The 22091-nt window shown below is 33.7% G+C and overlaps 4 protein-coding genes across 12 annotated transcripts; 1 reads left to right on the top strand and 3 right to left on the bottom strand.

Moving 5' to 3' along the window:
* Positions 1 to 663: 663 nt before the first annotated feature.
* On the bottom strand, positions 664 to 3024 carry LOC116111906 (probable RNA-binding protein ARP1). Of its 2 annotated transcripts, none has more exons than XM_031398071.1 (6): positions 2675 to 3024; positions 2439 to 2580; positions 2134 to 2257; positions 2000 to 2042; positions 1427 to 1664; positions 664 to 1017 (listed from the first exon to the last, which is right to left on the bottom strand). In XM_031398071.1, exons 1-6 carry the CDS (start codon positions 2849 to 2851, stop codon positions 986 to 988), a joined length of 756 nt encoding a protein of 251 aa, XP_031253931.1. In that variant the 5' UTR covers positions 2852 to 3024; the 3' UTR covers positions 664 to 985. The 2 variants fall into 2 exon arrangements, with proteins under 2 accessions (XP_031253931.1, XP_031253932.1); XM_031398072.1 differs by having other exon boundaries at positions 664 to 1037; positions 2675 to 3023.
* Positions 3025 to 8600: 5576 nt separating this feature from the next.
* LOC116111897 (nuclear transcription factor Y subunit B-1-like) lies at positions 8601 to 12668 on the bottom strand. 2 transcript variants are annotated; one of them, XM_031398061.1, is made up of 7 exons: positions 12508 to 12668; positions 11928 to 12157; positions 11212 to 11341; positions 10945 to 10950; positions 10715 to 10798; positions 10509 to 10559; positions 8601 to 8900 (listed from the first exon to the last, which is right to left on the bottom strand). In XM_031398061.1, exons 2-7 carry the CDS (start codon positions 12143 to 12145, stop codon positions 8853 to 8855), a joined length of 537 nt encoding a protein of 178 aa, XP_031253921.1. In that variant the 5' UTR covers positions 12146 to 12157; positions 12508 to 12668; the 3' UTR covers positions 8601 to 8852. The 2 variants fall into 2 exon arrangements, with proteins under 2 accessions (XP_031253921.1, XP_031253922.1); XM_031398062.1 differs by having other exon boundaries at positions 12399 to 12648.
* Positions 12669 to 13721: 1053 nt separating this feature from the next.
* Positions 13722 to 18490, bottom strand: LOC116111895. Of its 7 annotated transcripts, none has more exons than XM_031398057.1 (10): positions 18324 to 18490; positions 18020 to 18075; positions 17438 to 17539; positions 16805 to 17291; positions 16505 to 16622; positions 15616 to 15728; positions 15045 to 15130; positions 14505 to 14614; positions 14365 to 14397; positions 13722 to 13947 (listed from the first exon to the last, which is right to left on the bottom strand). In XM_031398057.1, exons 3-10 carry the CDS (start codon positions 17526 to 17528, stop codon positions 13906 to 13908), a joined length of 1080 nt encoding a protein of 359 aa, XP_031253917.1. In that variant the 5' UTR covers positions 17529 to 17539; positions 18020 to 18075; positions 18324 to 18490; the 3' UTR covers positions 13722 to 13905. The 7 variants fall into 7 exon arrangements, with proteins under 7 accessions (XP_031253917.1, XP_031253918.1, XP_031253916.1 ...); XM_031398058.1 differs by having other exon boundaries at positions 18020 to 18071; XM_031398056.1 differs by lacking the exon at positions 18020 to 18075 and having other exon boundaries at positions 17438 to 17556.
* A 2120-nt stretch (positions 18491 to 20610) lies between these two features.
* On the top strand, positions 20611 to 22019 carry LOC116111881. The gene is made up of 2 exons (XM_031398042.1): positions 20611 to 21257; positions 21812 to 22019. Exons 1-2 carry the CDS (start codon positions 20611 to 20613, stop codon positions 22017 to 22019), a joined length of 855 nt encoding a protein of 284 aa, XP_031253902.1.
* The last annotated feature ends 72 nt before the right edge of the window (positions 22020 to 22091 follow it).

Below are 22091 nucleotides of genomic sequence, written 5' to 3'. Positions count from 1 at the left end.
AGAACGAGGGAAAAATAAGAAGGAGAGAAAGAAAATTGTTTTTAGTTAAATAAAGTTAGATATTTTGAAACAAGAGTCCCACCCTCTTTTCACTTTTAGACAAAAAAAATTTATCCAAGATGAATAAAACTCAGAACCATTTGAATAATACAATAAAGAATCCCAGTTGACCGTTTAACCACCCAATAGTAGTTAAGTTAAGCCCATTTTTCGCTGTTCAAACTTCAAACACTTTTGTCCATAAAGAAAATTGCAACTAAATGCAAACATGTACGTATATAAAGCCTTTTTTAAAAATAAAAAATAAAAGGAAATGGTATCTAACGAGTTTCACCTATAAACAAGATAGATTGATTATACGACAGGTACACTATTTAAGTTGATTGAATATATATTATATACATTGAGATTATTTGTATTTCTAATAAACTTATTTCATCCTTTTCACAGACTAACACATGAGATCTCCCAGAAAATGCAGGATTGGAAGGAAGTGGATACGTTATTAGAATCCAACTTTCCCTTTTGTGACGAATATTCAAAAGCTTGACTCCAGAAAGTGAAAGTGTGAATTCCATTATTTATTATTGTTATGAATGGGCCTTGTGAAAAAATCGAAGCTGCACAGAGTATTGTAGAAATGGGCCTCAGATGGGCCCAGGTGGATTCCATATGAAAATAAGACATGGCAAGGCAAAGTTGAATACACGAGTTTCTCTTACATTGGTTTTGAGTTATGGTAATAATGCTCATCAATATCATCAGCTTAGATGTTAGAAAGAAAGAGGATTAAAGAATCTTATCAAACACCTAATTAATAATAATAAGAATAAATTAAATGAAAATTAAAATTAAAAATTATTGGAAAGAAACAGCCACAACAGATCATATAATAATAATCTTTGTTCTGAGCAGCTTCTTCTTCTTCCATTTTCTTCTCTTGCATTGCATTGCCATGTTACTGCCAACTCACCCACAACCCCTTTTATGCCTTTTCACCTCCGCCAACTGTACTACCTATTCCACAGACAAACAAACTGTTTTTGTAATATCAGTTTTTATTTTTATTTTCAATTTAATTAAAATAATGGTCAATCAGACTTTATCATGGAGATTGTTCACTTAAATCATATCTTCTCAGCATGTCAGTGATGCTATTCCTAAAGGGCCAGTTGGCAAATGGGTAAAATTTCAATTCAAACCCAAGAAGAGATCCACGTACTAAATTGATCCAGGAAAAATAACATATTCGTCCCTAAGGTTTAGTTAGGAAACTTTTTGGTCCCTATCAGTATCAGAGTATCAGTTAACAGTTTAGTCAACCTCAACTCAAGGATGACATTGTTACTTGTTACAGGCGTTTACTAAGTTTGGCATGCATTCGAGTGTGGCGGATGTAGAATAAAATCAATCAATGATTAAGTACCTGTGTTAGGAGCAGCAATTGATGCAGGTTTTGACATCATAGCAGGGACCGTTGTCATGGGCCCCGCTGTTGTAGTTGGGAAGATGTGGGCCGGTAAGCCCATTGTCTGTGATTGATGGAAATGATACAGAGGGTACATTGGCATCAATGTGTTGGCACCCATAATAGCTTGCCCCGGATACACCTGTGGCTGTGAGTAATGCCCGTTCATGTAGGACCCGCCAGTGTAACTCAACTTCTGTGCACCACACCACACAAAAAACAAAACCAATTGAACGTTACTATATTTTTCCAAATTGATTCTTCACCGTCTGATCATGATTGGCACTATTTACTTGGCCGTTAGTAAGGGCTAGATAATACAACAAACGGCAATAAAGGATTTTGATTTTTATATTCACGAGAGGGCCACTTAATTGTGGGGTCACTATCGCTTATCATTAGCATTAATCAATGGCAAATTTTTCAAAACTAATACCCATGTGCTTTGCATCACACGGTAGATCAGTGAGGACACATGAATCACGATGAGAGTGCAGTTTTATCTAATCATATTCCAGATCGTTAACTTACATGATTGTAACTGACATCAGTAGCAATGTAGGTCGGAGAGTACCTGAATATAACAGTGAAATAATCCGGTAAGACAATGTCTACCTTAATGAAATACATCCCAAAGGAAACAAAAGTGAAAGTGGGACATATACCCATAGAAAGGAACTGGCTGATGATGCTGATGATGAAATGGTGCTGTTGGTGTGCCAGGTGGGTAGTACCACTGCACATGATTTGCCGGCGCTGCTGACGTGGACCTCGGTCCAACGTTTGATCCTTCATGATTTACATCAAATCATTAGAACCCACCACATAAAGTTACATATAATATCCACCTACTAAAATCCCATCCTCCAACGTACTTCTTACGAAGACAACGAATTCCGAAAAGATTTTTTTAAGTTAAAAAAAAAAAAAAAATACGATGACCGTTACACTTGAGCTTATATATGTGTACCTTGTTGAGGTGGGGTGGTGGAAGCCGAGCGGGGGCGGCGAGCGCCGAGAGAGGCAAGGTTGCAGTTAGCACGGCGGCCATTGATGATGGGAGTGGCATCCTCGCAAGCCTTCTTGGCTGATTCAGCTTCCTTAAACGTAACCTACATAATCAAAATATAACTTACATTTTAGCATATATATATATATATATATAAAATAAAACTTCATAAACTCTTTTAGAGTTAAAAGACTTACGAATCCGTAGCCCTTGGATCTGCCGGTGAGTTTATCAGAGATAATGACGGCCTCCAAGATCTCACCGTACTTCTCAAAGTGTTCTCTCATGGCATCTTTAGGCGTCTCCCATGCCAAGCCTCCAACGAAAACTTTGGTGAGAGTCGTGTCACCAAACTGTCCAAAATTATTGCTCATCGTCAATGAAACTACAAAACCCTAACCCAGCTGAAGTTAACGAAAGCTTTAAAAGACGAATGGGATTGTGGGTTATGTGAATGAGAGATGAAAAAAGAAGAGAAAAGAGATGTAGAGAGAGAGAGAGAGAGTAGGTTTTGAGAGGGAGAGAAGTGGAGGATAATTATAAGGGAAGAGGTGGGAATAAAAAAATGGAGAAAAACAGAAGGACAGAGAGGCAAAGACAGATAGACTGATTAGCTTAAAAGAAGATTGATTATCAACGTGATCACACAAATGTATTCTCTTTACATATTTGACATTTGTACAAAAATTATTAACCTCTTTTCATCTTCTCTACTTTTAATTAATTTCTGGTTCTGCCTCCTTTATTTCTGTTTTTGTTCCTCCAATGGCTTTTGGTTTTACAGTTGTGAATGACAATGAAGTTTTTATATTTTTGGATTTAATTGCCTTTATTAATTACGCATAAAAACCACTGTTTGATTTACCGTTTTGAGTATTTTAATTTGGAAAGAGGCGCGTGGAGAGCAATGGGAAAAACTTAAGGAGAGACAGCTAAAAGGCCGTACATTGAATGGATGAGGGCCCACAAAGGTAACGAATTTAACGTACGCGACGACGTGCAGTCCTAGAATCTGTAAAGTGGCAAACATGATACGGCCGGTCGTTTCACTCATTGCCACGTCACTCTCAGATGCTCCCCCTCCTCACAATCTCAATTTATCACTGCTTTCATCGCTCATTATTTTTCAGTTTCCGATTTTATTCGACATGAAATCTATGATATTTATATAAAAATCCCAAAAATTTATAATCTAAAAAATAAGTCTTGTTAATATATGTTTTTTTTTTTATTCACCAAGATGTCCAAGTAAGATTGTGCACGTCTCAACTAATCACTCGAGACCTTAGAATTATATATCACTCTTATTAATGTTTGAAGGCCTAGTTAGTAAATACAAGTATGAAAATTTTACGAGTATGATACAAAAAATAGTGAAAAATACGTTTGTAAAAATTCAGTCATAAAATTCGGATACGAAAAAAATACGGTATAGGTATATACGGGTTTAATACGACACATTGTCAATAATACGTTTTGAAAAATACAGTAATATCGATCCTAGTTTTAGCACTTTTGATGGACCATCTAGTTAATATCTATATAGCATTTCAGATATATAGGTACGATAAAAAAATATATAGAAATTTTACGAGTATGATACGACAAATGGTAAAAAATACGTTTGTAAAAATTCGAATACGAGAATAATACGGATGTGCTGATAAAATATGACTATTCGCGAAATTATTAACTAGGCTTGAAGGGATTAGAAATCAAGAACTCATAAAACTTTTTTTACTTTTTTACCATCAGATCACCTAACGGTGGTTGCTATTAAAATGTGTTACATTGGTATAAAAGAATTGAAATATTTTTAAAAACACTTTTCATATATAATTTTAAAAATTAATGTAGCACGATTAAAAGTTTTTTTATTATGTATACATTATTAATTGTAGATACGTAATACAGTTACTAACATTAACATTATTCTAGTTTCTAATACAAAAAAAGTTTTTATATATTATATTAAAAATATCGTTAGATATTTTAAAAATATAAATATATAATTAAAAAATATTTAAATGTTTAAGTTTTTAGAAATTATTTTTAAATCATCAAAAAAATATACCTTAAATATTTTGAGCATTTTAAGTATATTTTGATTGATGTAATAAATACTACTTAATTTTATGTAATAAATTATTTATTCTTTAATGTTGGTTTAATATTGCTATCAATTTAAAGTGTAAAAGAGACAAATATATACTGCCACTAAAGTTATAACATAGTAAAAACAACAAAATTAAAAATAAAATTTACCGCAATACAACAAACAAGTGAGACAAATAAATGTCACCTCAATTAAAATTTTAAACTTTTTTTATTTTATTTTGAATAATTAAAAGAAAATTATTAACCACTAAAGTTAGTAAGCGTTAATTTCTAATACTATGTGAAAGTGGCGTGGCACTCGATGATTGGTGGAGGTGGTGGCAGTGGGATACAATATATACTGTGAATTTTATTTCTTTTGTAAGTAACGAAATGGTCAAACTCAGCAACATGAACGCAGCAGATCCTACAGTATTTCTGCTCGATCACGTGGACCCACTCATCCTTTCAGTTATTGTGGCCCCCACTTTGAATGTCTCACCTACTTACTTATTATCCTTGTCATCATTTGTCGAAGTTTCAAGTTTACCCTATAATGTTGTCACGCGCGTGACTTCACCGACCAATCAAAGGTTTTTGAAAATTTTCTAAATTAAAATTTTTTAAGTTTAATGGAATTTTTTTTTTTTAATCCTTAATATTGTTCAAAATTATAATTGACAATGTATTTAATTCAAATAATCATACCCAACATTTTCCCAAAATGTCATATCATATGATGCATTTTGGAATCAAAGAAAATTAATGAAATTTCATTCATCCCTTATAAATATAATCAAGTTCACGTATTTTTTTGAAAAATATTAAAAACACCCATAATTAAAGTCTAAACCCTAAACCTAATTATCTTTAAGTAATCGAGTGATTCGATAGAGGTTCTTAGATGTATTATTTAAGAGGTTATGAGTTCAAGTCATTTATTGGTTACTAATAAGTGTAGCCACTATAGTTCTTATTCAATCGATAATTTCAGGGTTAAGTTTAATAAATTAACCCATAAACTAATTTCAATAAATTAATTAGTTTGGAGAATCTAAGAAAGTAATGATAATTGGTGGCACATTTGAATTTTCTTGAGTTTTTCTAGTACTTTGTTTAGAACCCATGTGATTGATTGATGGATGATTTAGGATTAGAAGAAAAATTGAAGGCACCAATCAAGGGGCCGATGCGGACCTTTTTTTCGTTAATTAAATTAAACATGGTTTAGTGATTCATTTAACGCGGTTTTATTGTTGTTAGATTCCATAATTATTAATCAATTAATGTTTGCTAATTTGTTTTGGATTATGGTCTTGAATCATTTGTTTATGACTTTTGCTACAATTGATTTAATTGATCCAAATAAAAACGAATAAAATTGTATTTGAATAAAAAATTATTACAGGTTTTTTTTTTTTTTAATTAGGATGTATTTATCACTTTCAAAAAGCTTTAAGTATAGATATATGATCATTAGTGTTCGGATCAGTTTATATGCACCTTAACTAATTTCATAAAACCTTGAAACTATTGATCGAGTAAGAGCTCTAATGACCACCTCTATTAACAACCAAGGAGACCTTGGGACCATAGAATTACTAATCGAATAAGAGCTTTAGTGATCACTATCTCTTGGAACCTTAGAACTATCGACCGAGTAAAAGCTCTAGTGACCGCTCCTATTAACAACTGAGGAGAACTGAGGATTTTGAAACTATCAACCAAATAAAAACTCTAGTGACCACCCCTATTAGCAAGTGAAATGATTTATTTAGTAATAAACTTAAAAATCTCAATTAAACTTTTCTTTAGGTATAATTTGACTTAAACCTAAACCTGGTGCCGAGAATAAAATTCTACTCTCACGTGGCAGTCAAACCTCGTCTGTTGACTCTGACAGACGCGATAAAACACACAATAAAATCTCAACCGTTCATCTGCCCTTTAGCCCTCAAGAGTCAAAACTCGAGTGTCGAGAATAAGAAAGTGCGTGATTGACACGCCTAAAAGAGATAAATACCATGGCACGCCAAGTTCATGCCCACAGGTTCTGAATTTCGCATTACAAAATTTCACACTTTTTTGATAATACTATTAGAAACAAGTCATATCAAATAGGCCCAAAAACTAAACCATTTCCTGATAATACTTTAGATACGTTAAATTATTTGGAGGCTGATTTTTCAGAGGGGTTGAGAGAAAGAAGGAGAGGGGATGGATGGTGGTGATGATGGGTTGATTATGGAAAGCAGTTTGGGGGTGATGAATTGAAGAAACAAAAGCCACGTGAGAATGGGCAGATTTAGAAATCAAAATCTCTTTTTATCTCTGCAACAATGTCTGTAACGTGGCCAGCTGTATAGCATGCAACAAAATTAAAAAGCCCACCATTGAAAGATATCATCCAACCTCGACCTTGACTCTTATCAGAAATGAATGTGTAAGGTGGTGTCTTTGACTGATTAAAAGCTTTTTTGTTTTTAAAAATGGAAGGTGAGGTCTCAACAAGGGGTGATGGTGGTGTGAGCTGGACACTTTCTGCATATGAGTTGGCAAAAAGTAAACCACCTGCCTTCTGTTTTTTCACTTTTTAAATTATTATTTATTATTTCTCACTACAAAATACACAAACAACATGCATACATGTTATATCTCAACATGAATATGTCTATGGAGATAATTGCATTTATCCCATGCGGTTCGGGTCTAGGTTTCAAGATTCTGTAGTTTCTAATGACCTTAATTTATGTAAGGGCAGAACGGATAATTTACTCATATACGTAAGGGAAAAACAAACGATTCATTATCTTTGCTTAAAAAAATATTGTTTCGGAGTTAAGATTTGATCAACGGTTATTAGTTTAAAGGGGTATTTTCTAATATAACAAATATTGACTCACAATAAAATCTTACAAACTTTATCTCACGACTCCGATACGACAGTTCACAATTAGCCAGACATGATCCATTGTTGGACAGATTATGTCGGGATTGTGAAAGAAAATTTATGAGATTGGATTATAAATATAGAATTGCTCTTCCTAATATTTGAAATGTTATAACTTTGACTATTGAACTAAAAGGTTGGGATGTGTTCAAATTTACACACATTTTTGGGGTTCTCATAGTCATTTAAGATCCAAAATAACACAAACCCATGTCCCAAAATGCACTAAATTATGAAAAAAAACAGAGTAAAACTTCTGAAAATTTATGGCAAAAAGAATTAGAAAGCCATTGATGGATGGTAGCAAGAAGATTTTGCAAGTGGGTTATGGAGTTTTTGGTGGTGGGATAGAAATTAAAGTTGAGCTGGCAAGCTCGTGCGAAGCAAGAAATGATGGTCACGTCGTGGAGATGGAGGTAGAGAATAACTAAAGAGAACTAGAGAAGTTAGTACATGAACTTGGGGGTATTGTTTTGTTCTTGTTTCTCTCTCTTCTGTCTGTGAAATGAAGTGTCTATTATCATGTCTCACGTGCATGTAACGTGGTACTCTTTTAGTGACAAATAAGTGTCACGTGCTACTCTTTTGGACAATAGGCCACTTGGATGGCCACAAATTTATGTGAGTGAATGAGTTTTGATGCTTTATTTAACGTTAAATTAGGGTTTTGGATATGGTGATGCTGGCGTCATTGTCTATGGCTTTACTAGGTTGGAAGTTGGTCACTTTGTGGGCCTTCCTCATAGACCCCACCACACACCAACAAAGAGTGGTAAGAATTCTATTAACCATCAGGTTCACATAGTACAAGCTTTTCCACCTAATAAGTTTATGTTGTTGTTTCTTCATGGATCATGTATGGTTTACAATCATCACATCGGGTTGTCATTGAGTCAACCCTAACTAACTAAATCCTGTTGACTACTTTGATCCATCGATGCATCTTCATTAAGAAAGTGCATTCCATGAATCAAACATGGAAGAAAGATCTGCAACAGATTAAAATTTCAATGGCGTTATTGCCACAGCAACAATTCCCTAGAATAATTTCCAGATTAGCAGAAAATACAAGTACGTAAATAATATCATATGCTTCATGCAATCATAAATTAGACAAAGAGACACATTTACATCATTGATATGTGACTACTAGAGCTGTTCTGTTGATGAGGGCATCAAAACAAAAAAAATAATCCAAATCACCCTCAACCACAAAATTAAATAGCACTATGGGTCAAGTAAAGTAAGTCAATATATAAGAAGCTGTTGGAGTTGAAACTAAATAATTTGATCAACCTAGAATTCATAAAAATTGAAGCTACAACCCTTTATTCATTACCGTGCATAGAAGGAACAATCATATGCTGCCCCCGTGCCTGCGAAATTTTAGGAAAACCAATTTCATTAGAACCCCAGCAACAAATAAATCCCACGACATACTTTCCTCTCTTTTCTTCTCTAGAAAGAAAAAAGGGAAAAGGAAAAAAAAAAAAAAAAGCAATAGACCAAATTTCAATTCAATTTGTGGTTTTGCCAATTCATTCACCAACCAGCGTTGGTTTGGGACACGATAAGGCATGAGCCAGTACCTCAGCTGTATAACACCTAACATTTTACTTGAGACAGTCAGCAATAATAACACCCCAAAATCAGCCAGGAAGTGAGTAAGGAGTTTTGGCTCCCACCTCTGACATCACCAGGCTACATGGCAGCTGTCCCAAGTAATTACTATCCCTGGTTAATTCAGATGGGTTTAGGGAAGGTACCCACCACAGCGAGAAAGTAATTGCAATGTCAATGGCAGCTGACAAGAATGATGATAATAGGTAGAAAGACAACAAAATAAAAAAGATTCTGTAAATTTCTTGGGATTCCTTTATCACAAGCCTTGGTTCTCTGTGAACTGCAGTTAGAGCCATTAGCTGAATAGAAGTACATCAGTGACATTGATTAGTAAAACCTAGAGAATTTTTTTTTTCAATTTTATTTTATATATTGAGTAAAATTACCCAACTGCCTATTCTAATCTTCTTCTCTAATTCCAACAGCACAATGTTGATGAACTATATGGATAAAATGCTACCTGACTTTTACATAAACCAATTAGAACCAAAACTTATCTACAATAGCAATAAGAAATAGGGCTGTTCAAAAAAATCCGTAAACCGAACCGATAACGGGACTGAAAACCGGTTTTCTGATGAACCTAGTTCGATTTCGGTTTAAGAATTTCTTTGAACCGATTTTTCGGTTTGGTTACCGGTTTAGTGGATTCTGAGAATTGGTTTTTAAAACCGGCTTTACAATAAAAATTAAAAAGCCCAAAAGGGACAAAAGGCCCAAAACCTGTTCAAAGCCAGTTAACCGGTTTAGTGATTTTTTTTTAAGTTTCGGTGTACATTTTTACACTACTTTGGGGGAAAAACGGTTTAATACCAGTTAACTGAAAAAGTGGTTCAGTTCAAAACCGGTTTTCCCCCATAACCGATTCGGTTCCGGTTTAGGGATTTCCCCTAACCGGAAAACCGGTTCAGTTCAAAAAAAGGGGTATTTGGACTGGTTAACCGGTTTTGAACACCCTTAATAAGAAATTCACATGACAAAAACAGTTATTTCGAAGCATAGATAAGCCAAGATGCAAAAGGGTTTTAAGCACACAGGGATCAACTGTTTGCAATCTAGATAAACATAACAATTAGTAGGGCCATTTCATAGACCAATGAACATCTCTGCACAACTTTTACCTAACATACGCACTAAACAAGCAAGACATCAAGGAGAATATGAAATTCAATCCATTTTCAAGCGTAAATTAACCAATGACGTTCCTATTTAAATTAGCCATAAGTAGATAAAGATTGGTACACCGGTATGGCAAGCAACATAATACCCGAAAAGTGTTGCTTCTACCATTTAATTAGCATTTCATTTTTCAGTTAATGAAAAATTGATCAAGTGTGTAAGAGAAAAAGAGAGATAATTACTTGGGGATTAACTTGCGGATTAGCATAGTTCAATGATCCCTGAAGACCAAACTGCAGGATTTATTCACCACCGATGCAGAAAAAATAGAGTAGAGTAAGCTAATGATCAATTATCAATAATCGTTAAACAAGTACAAAGCAACCAAGAATTTCAATCCTCCTTTAAGAAATTCTAAAGTAAGATTATTTGAATTATATGGCAGCACCTGTGCATTTTGGCCGGCAAGAGTTCCAACTGTATCTCTTTTAGCAGATCCATCCCCACCCCTAGCAGTTCCCTTGGTGTCACCCTGTCGGAGTTCAAATTTTCCAAACAGTGTCAGAATTAATTTTACAGTCCTAATTTTCTAGGAAAAACTTTTTTAGATAATAACAAGCAGGAATTTAATATAAAATTGATAAATGACAAAATTTCAGTGAGGAAATGATTCATTACCTCCAACTATTACCGATGATCATCCCAAAAAAAATCAATCCCCAAAAGAAAAAAGACAAAAAGACATTGTTAGAGCAAATTCACAAGTGACACAACATTATAAAGATATTACATGAAAAGCCAAACCAAAAGCTACAGAAGCATTTGGTTAAATATAAATGATGGAAACCAAAGGAGAGAGAGAGTCGCCATTTCAGATGTTTAAAAGGCAATTGGGCATTAACAAAGGCAAAGGAAAGAGTGTATCACAATTGAAAGATAACATACCTCCCTATATCTCACTAGGTATGCCTTAAGCGGCTCAATGTAATCTTCAAACCCCAAAGTTGCCATTGCCCAGAGCAAATCATCCCCATTAATTGTCTTCCTCTTCTCCTTTTGACACTTATCACTTGCCCTAACAGAAAAGAAATTTTGCAAACCAATTTTCATGAAACATAAACCAATTTCCCAAAAACACAACACAATCCAGAAAAAATTTTATTAATTTCTTAGAAAGGAAAAAAATAAAAATAAAACCAATTCACAATTAAAATCATATAACCCACCTCTGACAGAAACCAAACCATACATTCCAAAAAATAGCACAACTTCTTAAAGCAAAAATCAGAATACACAACAAAACCCCCAAATTTCCAAAAACACCATTCCCAACTCATAAATTAGGAAATCGCAATTCTCACTCATCCATAGAACAAAGGCCCACTTCACAAAAAACATTACCACAACAAGACAAAACAAAACCCTCATTTGCAGAAACATAATTCTCAACCAATAAAACGAAACCTCACTTTCCAAAAACACCAAAACGACACCTTCCACAAAACTAAAGCCATATTCCCCAGAAAACACATCATAATTCACTAAAAAAAAAAAAAAAAACCTCCTCAAATCAACATTCACCTAATTATTCTCCAAAGTACCAAAGCTACCGTAATCACAAATAAATTAACAACAAAACACAGAGTTAATGATTTGCATACTCGCTGGTGATGAAGCTGATGAACTCGGAAACGCATTCCTGAACGGTGTCTTTAGCGTCCTTGGCGATCTTTCCATTAGGCGGCAAGGCCTTCTTCATGATCCTGCTTATGTTAGCTATGGGCAAATACCTGTCCTGCTCTCTGACTCCTGAATGCGGGCTCTGCTCTCCACCACTCTCGTGGCTCCCTCCCGCCGGACTCGTTGGTGCATCCGCCATCTCACCAAATCCCTAAATTAACCTCATACGTATCAAATCACCACATTTAACATATTGAAAACGAAACCCTAACTTTAAACACGCATGTACGAACAACACAGACACACATCCATCCATACGTACATACATACATAGATTTCTCCATCATGTGATCAAACATACATACAGAAATGCAAACAAAAACATACATACATAAAAATCTAAAAGATCATCTTGAAAACAACTAAAAAGTAGAAGTTTCGAACATAAATACCTATGTAAACGCATGCAGAAGAAATTTAAATTTGAAATAAACTGAAGAAATACAGACAAAAACGGTGACGTTTCGGACGGTATAAAGAAACAGAGAGAGGGAGAAGTACCAGGAGAGACAAGCGTTTTATATTTTATTTTGCGCGCGTTTTGGAGGTGGAAGAGGGAGAGAGGAGTGATTGGTGAGATTTATATTTTTTTAAATTTTAAAGAAAAAAATAGAAATCTGATTGATCTGACGATGCAGAGGAGAGGGAGGTTAGAGAAGGAGAATCTGATGAGAAAAATAAGTGAGGTGGCGTTTTATGAATCAGATCAGTTTGTTGAGGAGGTGGTCCCACGCACGTTTCTTGTGAGGGAGGGGGGGAAGGGGTGTTATGGTAAATTTACTTTAAGGAACTGTAACTTCTGTTTTTTTTTTGTTTCTCAGCGAGTGAAGTGACCAATCACACTGTAAACAGAAACAAAACGTGACTTAATCACATTTGTGTTGTGAACTTGTGATTGTGTTCATTTCTATCATATTATATTATATTATTTAATTTAATCTAATTATAATAATTAATAAATAATCAAAACATTAATTAAAAAGTTGGAAAAAGAAATTAAAAACACTGTGCATTAATTAAGTTAAATGAGGTGTAATTATTGAATGACTAAGGAAATTTTAGGCCCAAATGTAGAATTAAATTATGGGTGAAAATGTGAGCTATATGGCAATGGAGTGGGGACAAGTATTAAATCAAAACTAGGGTTTTTTAATGCTGGTTTTTTTGGGTGAAAACGGATAGGTGAATCTCTTAAATCTTAATCAATTGTTTTAGTATATCATCTAATTAATGTGCAATTAAAGACTAAGTGGGTGAATGTTATATTATTATTAATTAGATTGTTAAATTAAGTTCAATAAGATCATGATATAAGTAAAGATAAACATCAATGCCACCAAAAATGCTATTTATGAGCTAAAAAGGGGTTATCTGAATTGATCCAATAAATTTCATTGGATAGATTATAAGATTAAAAATCACCCAGAAGAAATATTCCCCAATTAAGATAATAATTTATGCTGTGGGGAGGTCTATAATGAAATTCCAAATCATATATTAAAATTGGGATCCCACATTTATTATGAATATTTATTAGTTCGAAAGTAATTTGGTACCCACCACAGTTCTTAATGATACAAAAGTCTATTAAATACAATTTTTTTTTCCATTGAACATCCTACAAATCCAATGTTTCAGGATAAACTACAAATATGGTAGATGACTCTAAAGTAATTTGAACCCAAAAAGTCAATACAGAGAACAACCCTCCCTGACAACAGTTAACTGTTTGCAGATATACTTTGGGTATTTCATACTGCGTAAGCTTTGGGTGAATCACACATTTCACAAGAACAGGCAAGACAAGTCGCATGCCCATCTTGATATCGATGGGGTGGTATGCTATTTTCTTCCAGCCTTTCCATGCAGATCAAAACTAAAATGCTTCTGTCACCTGTTTTATATGTTCCTTTCCAGACCTGCTCTTGCCATGATTTCTTTCTGCTCCAACACCCAAAAAGAATTTAAAATGTGGAAGATAGAAAAGTAAAAAGTATAGCGTTCTCCATTCCATCCCCACTCCCAGTATTCGGTGATGAACTAAAGGGTTGTACTACACTACTGTGCTGCTAACTATACTAAAATGATATTTTGGTAGCACACAATGTAATATGAGTAACATATTATGCCCATTATTACCCTTGCAAGTTACTAAAATATAGTACCTCACGGCATCTTAGCAACTACCATGATTAAAATACAGAAACTAGGATGTGAAGGTGACAATACGGATTTAATTTTTTTCCCCCTTAGATTTGCTGAATTCTGAACTAAATTTTTTCTTGTATATGCAGTGTAGCGTACTTCATATCAGCTATTGAAATGGATGGTGCAAGCAATTGAAATGTGTGCGGTTACCTGAATTAATTGCGTAATCATCCCAGGACTCTCCTGTTTATCCAATATCAAATATGGTGAAAAACATAACATAATAACAGCTTGAAGTACTACATTTACTTCTGTGGTAAGACAGAAATTTGAAAGGAAAAATCATGCACCTCAATCTGCTTCTCCTTCCATGCAATATCGTTCCAACACTTTGATTCATGCAATCCCCAGATTATTGGAACTTGAATCGACTCCACATGCTGTAGGATTCTCAAGCTACCTGTGACACAAATCTATTGTATAGATTAATTTTACGGAAGGGTAATCAGGAATGCAGCATCTGAATTGCAGATAACAGTATTTGCTACCAGAGTAAGTTTTGCACATGAGATGGTCCTAATAGCAACTGGAGTGAGAACTTCAACGCATCAAAACAATGAAGGCATGACATGTACTGGTTAAGATACAAAGCAGTCCAACTCATTCATTTTAGTTCTCAACCAAAATAAAGATTCAGCAGAAACTTGAAAGTGCAACAATGGAATTCATAATTTCAGAAGTAGGATCATAACTTGAACCAACATGTTTATGCATATGTTGCAGCCAGAGAAAATGACAAGATTTTGCCACAAAAACAGGAAGCAAAAAGGTCATGGCATCATAGGTGGGTGACTCCTTATCCTGTCAATAAAATACAAAGCAAGGCTTACTTGTAATGAATGCTTCTTCCCATAGTTCCTGCTTTGACCATGATGGTGCGACTTCACGTACAGGGATTCCCTTGTTTAAGCATACTCTGAAATTTAAACTTTTTGGAGTCAAGCATAATCAATCCTAAGATATGCAATTATTTGTCAAATTATTATCGCTTTATATGACCTAACAAGTTTAGGTAGCCAATAATAAGAAGTGAAATTCAGCATGCACTCAATATTAAGAGAATCTGTTGCCTATAATTAAGAATTGAGTGCTACATTATTCAACCCCAAAACATAAGTCAATTCACTAACATATGCAAGTACTTAATAACTCGACTATGATGCACTTCAAAACAAATGTGATTCAATGCCTCCAAAAGGCTTACTCTTAAACAAACCATTTCTACCTCTTGATATGATTTATGAACCTTAGCAAGGATATAAAGATTCTTTTGATGAAAGAAATGCAACATATATCATACTTATATAAACTTTGTAGATATAATCTGACTAAGATGCACCACTAATGCGCCAAAGTATATCAAAAAGAACAAAACCTAAAAATCCCATAAGGGTAGCTCACTCAATAACAAGTTGGCGTATAACTCCTGGAAGGGCACCATCACTTATAGGAGCTGTTTGCACTTCAAAAGCATAGTTACTTTGCAAGCATTTGTCCTCAGTTTCATTGTTATCCTGAAAAAAAATAGTTTATAGAACAATTAGAATTGTATAAATAATGCATAAGAATTCCCAATAAAACCACATGCTAATACATGTGCTGACACCAAGATCACGTTCACCGATCACACATACAAGCACATTTTATTTTATAAGACACACATACGTCCATATAGTGCAAAAACAATTCCATTGTAAGTGATGACTATTTCTGTGACTCACAGAGCAACCATGTCAACTAGAATTGCCATTCCACTTATCATGTGATGCTCATACAAGCAATTGTTATCTATAACTTGAAAGAAACAACACACATGATCCATGACCCGTGTTTATGTTCCATACAAAATAATTGAAATAAAATCAAAGCTAAATGTCAAGAACTTGTGTAGTATAAGCACCTTCCATATAACATCTCTTATTAGATACAAAGTAAAAAGGAATCCAGATGTGAATGGGAAAAGAGTCAGTTTGAAGAAGTATTACACAACAATTTCAGCCCATTATATGCAATTAAGTGGTCTAAAATCACATGGTTAACCCAGACAATACTTTATCTTGTGGGTTATGAAAGACAATTCAAAGTCAAGATTTGTTAGTTTGCAAATGACTGTTAGATACCAGTTATTTGTTCTAGAGTTTCTGTTCACTTTAGACATTTGTGGCACACAATACATACGAATTACATCAGAAATCTATTTCAGGGTAGGTCTCTGAATTGTATAGGATTTCTTCTAACACAAGTAAAGACAATATTTTAGGTAATATTTATATAATCCAAGATCACTCACCTTGCGACAAACAACAAAAAAGTTTGTTACTGAGCCTTCAAGAATTTGATCACCATTATTTGACAACAAAAGCTCAGTGACTGTTGGTGGCCTCAGCTTCTCCAAAGACTTCCTAAGCCTGCCTAACATCCAGTAAAAAGTAACTAATACTCCATTCAATCAATTGAAATTCAAAACCAGAAATCATTCATAATACTCATAACACAATAACATAATCAATCACAACATAGCAATATTTAATACTGGTTTAGGTTACATAAAGCTTCTCAAAGAATTTGAAATGCATAAAATCACACTAACCTCACCCAATCTGAGTACTTTGCCTCCGCAACATCCCTTCCACGACCCACCACAGCCAAACTCACCCCATTTCCATGAAAACCAAACACAGGAGGTACATATCCACTCAAATGCACATGCACATCAAAAATCTTACACATATTTTCAATACCCACATTCTCCATTCCACTCAATTTATCAAAATCCCCACTAAAAAGAACAGTAACTGCCAACTCTTCCTCGTCTCTCCTCTCTTTCAAAGCAATGGGCATTACTTTATTCATTGAATCATTTACTAAAGACTTAACCATTGATTCCCACATTGATGATGATGATGATGATGGTTTTGATTTTGACAATGATGGCATGGTATTATGACTTGATTTAAACAATAATTGTGGGTGTGAATCGAACAGAATTCTTGCAGAATTTGCTAGCCTCTGTAAATGTCTATCCCAGAACATGAGACATGAACCATTGTTGTAAGTGCGAGTTGTCGTGTATGCACCTGTTAAGTACATGTTAGTGTTTAATTATAAGAAACTGAATCTACGTTCTTCTTTCTCGTTATACAATCACTTGAAAAAAACAAGAAGAAATTAAATAAATTTGAGTTTATTCTCAACAAAAAAGAAAACATTGTAAGGGGTGTACCTGGATGGGTTTGGAGGAAGGTCGAGACAGGAGGAGTGCCGGAGGAGTTCGATACAACGCCATTGCTGAACAGGATTTTGGTACTCGTCATTTTGCTTTGTACTGTGAAAACCCAAAAGCTCAATAGTCAATACACTTCACTTGCTCAGTGGAGTTGGAAGTTTTGTAGGTGCTAAGTTCATCCCAAACTTTTTTAAGTACACCAACGATTAAATTACATACAAAAAACAGTAGATGTGTGTGCACTGTAATACTACTGAGGAAAAAAAAAAAAAAAAACCTCAGGACGGCCATTTTTTATAAATACACATGAATAACATTTTAAGAGCAAAATATTATACAATACAATTCTCATAAAAATCTAAAACTGAATGTAAATAAACATACAATGGAAACCAAAAAGTTTATTGAACGTTGATGATAAAACAAAAATTCTATAAAATTTATGTTAATATGTGTTCATAAAACTTAACATTTTATAAAATTATGATAAATACAACATATTTATTAAAAGAAAACTAAATTACTTTACACCCATCCAACTGACTCTAGTTCTTCGAGAAATTTTATCAGACAATTTACCTGCATAAGTTTCGCCTTCATAAACTCAAAATCTAGATTTGATCCCTTCTCCCTTTCTCGATGTATTCAAAAATAGACATAACGCAATAATTTATCAGTTTAATTGGTGACAAAATGACCATCACATAATAACACCCACTTCAAATGAAAACATTAACATTTTATACAACACCAAACTTCTTTCATTAAACCATGAATACAATAACTCCTATTAGTAAAGTTAGAGCTTAAATATTGTCATTAACACTTTAATCTCTTGACCAAAACAATTCAGTAATTCACAAACTTATTGAGAAATACTTACGTCTCTGTGTTCTGGAAAGCCCTTCGAAATTGTGACGGGTTTATGTGTTGTGGTTAAACTCCTTTCTGCTTGTTCTTCTTCAACGTTTTTCAAGTACACTCCGTGCTCTATTTATTAAGGATTAAGAGCCAATAGATGACAAGGGCTATACTTTCTCATATTACAACCTGTTGGCTATTCTTTCCTAGCCGAAATGCTCCAACTTTTGTCTATATAAATGGCGCCTCCATATTTGGCCCAACTTTTATCTTCTTGTATACATGTTTATATAACTTAAATGGCCCTATTCAATTCTTAGTTGGAGATGTCCCATTTTTTTTTTGGGTAACCGGGTGTCCAGACCAATTTGCACGTACCTCAATTAATCTTCAAAGTCTATTGAACGTACAAATGATCAAGTCAACCACAATATTATCGTGATAAATAACCTTAAGGTTTGAACAAAAAAATTCAAGAAATGGAGCGAACCCCCACGATATTAGTTGGAGATGTCCCATTTTCATATATTAAAAAGTTGTCCAAAAATAGGAACATTCTGCTGTCATACTATAATATCCATTTAAAAGATTTTGTGTTCTATATTAATTTGAATAAAAATATAAAAACTTTTAACATAAATGAGGTGGTTTTCTTCTCGTAATACAAATAAATACATCCATGTAAAGTGATATTGTAACAATAAGGATCTTCATTTTTTTTTAATTTATTTATAACTTTAGTGTGTTTTAGAAGCGTTAATGATATCGTCAAAAAGGATAGTAAAAAACAATTGACTTTTTTTTTTTTTTTGGGTAATTACGCTTTAAATAGATAGAGAAAATAATGTACAACGAGACCTATAAAGTAATTTTTATAATTATAGTGTGTTTTAGGTTTGGGAAAATTTCGGAACTGGTTTGGAGGGAAAACCGGAAAAACTGTTTAACCACTTTATAAAAAAACGGTTAATCGGTTTTGAACCAGTTTTCCCTTTTTTTTTTATAAAACTTATTTTTTTTTAATTTTTTTCAAATTAAATTGTAAATATAAACAATACATATCCAAATAAAAATTAAACATTCATACATATCTATTCATCACTACTAACAATACATTAAAAATTGATACAAATAAAAGTTCGAAATGAAATTATTTTTTTATTTAATATATAATATATATTTTTATTTTCATTTAATATATATATATATATATTTGTAAAACCGGTTCAAAAAATTGGTTTCGGTTAACCGTTTTTTATTTTTTCCTGAACCAGTAACCGAACCGAAAATCCGATTTTTTGAATTTTTCTAACCGTAACCGAACCGTTTTTTCGGTTAACCAGTTTTCCGATTCAGTTCGGTTTTTGCATTTTTTTGAACACCCCTAGTGTGTTTTAGAAACCCTAATGATATTGTAAAAAACAATTAACTAAAATGATATAGTCAAAAGGGATCGTAAAAAAATAATTAACTGAAATGATAATTTTTTTTTCTTTGGGTAATTAAGCTTTGAATAGATAGTAAAAAAAATATACAATAAGACCTATAAAAGACCGTCAATCTACCACAAAACAAACCCTTGAAATAGGACAAAACACAAAAGTCTATATAAGACTAAACCAAAAAGAAACACCTCTTCTCTTCCTACCACAGGACATGCGTTAGTAAAAAAACACATACAAAAACGTACAAGCAAGGAAGCCACCATAACCTACCTTAGGACAAGCCCTGGGTTAGGACAATATCAGTTCGCATGCATTGGCCTTTTAGTTGGTGCATGGGGTGATTTGGGTTTTTTTTCTTTTTTCAAGATCGTATAATTATCACAAATAGATAATAGATTTCATATATGAAGAAAAAAACTCATTCAAAATTTTAATATATACATTGTAAAAGTATTGAAACTAATATATATGAAAACGAATCCATATTATTTCGTTAATAATTTATTAAACTAATTCATTGAACAAAAAAATAAATGGTAAACCACAACTTCGGCTTGCTCAATTCCCCAAATTCGTCTTCTTTAATTCCATTAAAATAATGCAAATGTTCAATGAATATTTATCAGAAATTGATGGTAATCCAAAACTACAAACAACTAGAAACAAAACATATACATATAATTTGACCGTCGTCTTTAATAAATTGAAACCCTAATACAGAAAACTCTTAAACCCATAACTTCCTTTTTTACACCTCGAAATCACATCTCTTCACTACAAACCGTCGCCAATGGCATCCATTCTTTTACGTATAAAACCCACAAAAATAATACATCGCCATCGCCAAACTACCAACCCACAACCATGGCTTCTCCTTCTTTTGCTAATTACCTAGTGACACAAGAACAGTTCAACACGTTTCACAACATTGATCGCCTTCTATTCACCTGGCTGGTTCACAGTCTCGGCCGCGATCCCCGCGAGTCCATGCAGGTGATTGCACTGTGGATATGGCTCGAACAGGTAGGGCAATGTCGTTATTTGGTGGCTAACATGTTGAAGTGGCCTGCCACTCTAATAACTTCGTTGGCTGATGAGGCTGTTCTACTGTTGACTTGCATTGAAAGTAATGAAAAAACTATTGACGATGTTCATGTTCCTTTAACTCAACGAATGACAAAAGACGGAGTTTCTTTAAAGTATTTTCATGAGAATCGCCTGGCCATCATTCATGGAGTTACAAGGAACATTAATGATGTCTGCTCCAAGGCGTTTGTAGATGTTTTGCCAAATGTATTATTGCCTACTGTTAATGATATTGCTGTTCAGAGATCCCTTTTGAGGAGTGATGAAATGGTTGAGATGTTGAGGCGTCTAGCAATAAGTAGTAACAGTGATGAGCAAGAGATGAACAAGGAAGAAGTAGTACCACAAGATGAGAGGACGATTTTCTTGACTTTTTCAAAAGGATACCCGATTTCAAAAAATGAAATCAAAGACTTCTTCACAAGGTAAGCAATAGTTAAATTTTATAAATATGAACTACATATACTCTATAGTTAAATCTTTAATATTTAATTTAATTTACTTATAGTTATTTTTGACGTATTTCGTATTTTAAAAATTTATTATAGCAGTGTTGAGTGTGAAGAATTTTAAACACAATAGGAGAATCAAAAATTTTGTATATGTATATATGAAATTCGGTTAGAAAGTTTAGAGGGGATAAAGGTAATTTTTTTTTTTTGGGTGGACGAGAGTGTTCTAGTCAATTTGCGGACACCTCAACTAATCCCCCAGAGCCTTAAAGTGAACAATTAGGTAAATCTTCTTAATAGTTACCCTTATTAGGGTTTGGGGAGACTCGAACTTAGAAACTCATATTGAATCATTTTGCTCTTTTACCATAAAGTCATCCAGTGGTGGTTAATAAGGAGAAATAGAGAATATTACTTTTACTTTCTTAGAGAGATTCACATGTTGTTGTAGTACACATAAATTATACTTATATGCAAGAACATTAATTGTCAACTTATTACAATTATGGGCGCTTGTGTTGAATCAGAAACTTCGGGGAGTGCATTGAAACAATATGCATGCAAGAAGCTGCAGCAGTAGAGCAGCCATTATATGCACGTCTCGTAGTGTATTCAGCTTCAGTAATGGAAGTGGTGCTTGATGGCCAGAGCAAAGCAAAATTCTCCATTAACGGAAAGCATGTTTGGGCCAGAAAATTTGTACGTAGAAACCATAAATCACCACCACGCTCATAATATTAATCTCCATCATCAAATTAGACTAAACTGTATTGTATTTTGAGTACTTCTACTTTTATGCCTGTTGGA

The sequence above is a fragment of the Pistacia vera genome, unplaced genomic scaffold (genome assembly GCF_008641045.1).
Source record: "Pistacia vera cultivar Batoury unplaced genomic scaffold, PisVer_v2 Contig653, whole genome shotgun sequence".
NCBI lineage: Eukaryota > Viridiplantae > Streptophyta > Magnoliopsida > Sapindales > Anacardiaceae > Pistacia > Pistacia vera.
The sequence above is the reverse complement of the archived record's forward strand: the minus strand, read 5'-3'. Positions and strand labels throughout refer to the sequence as shown.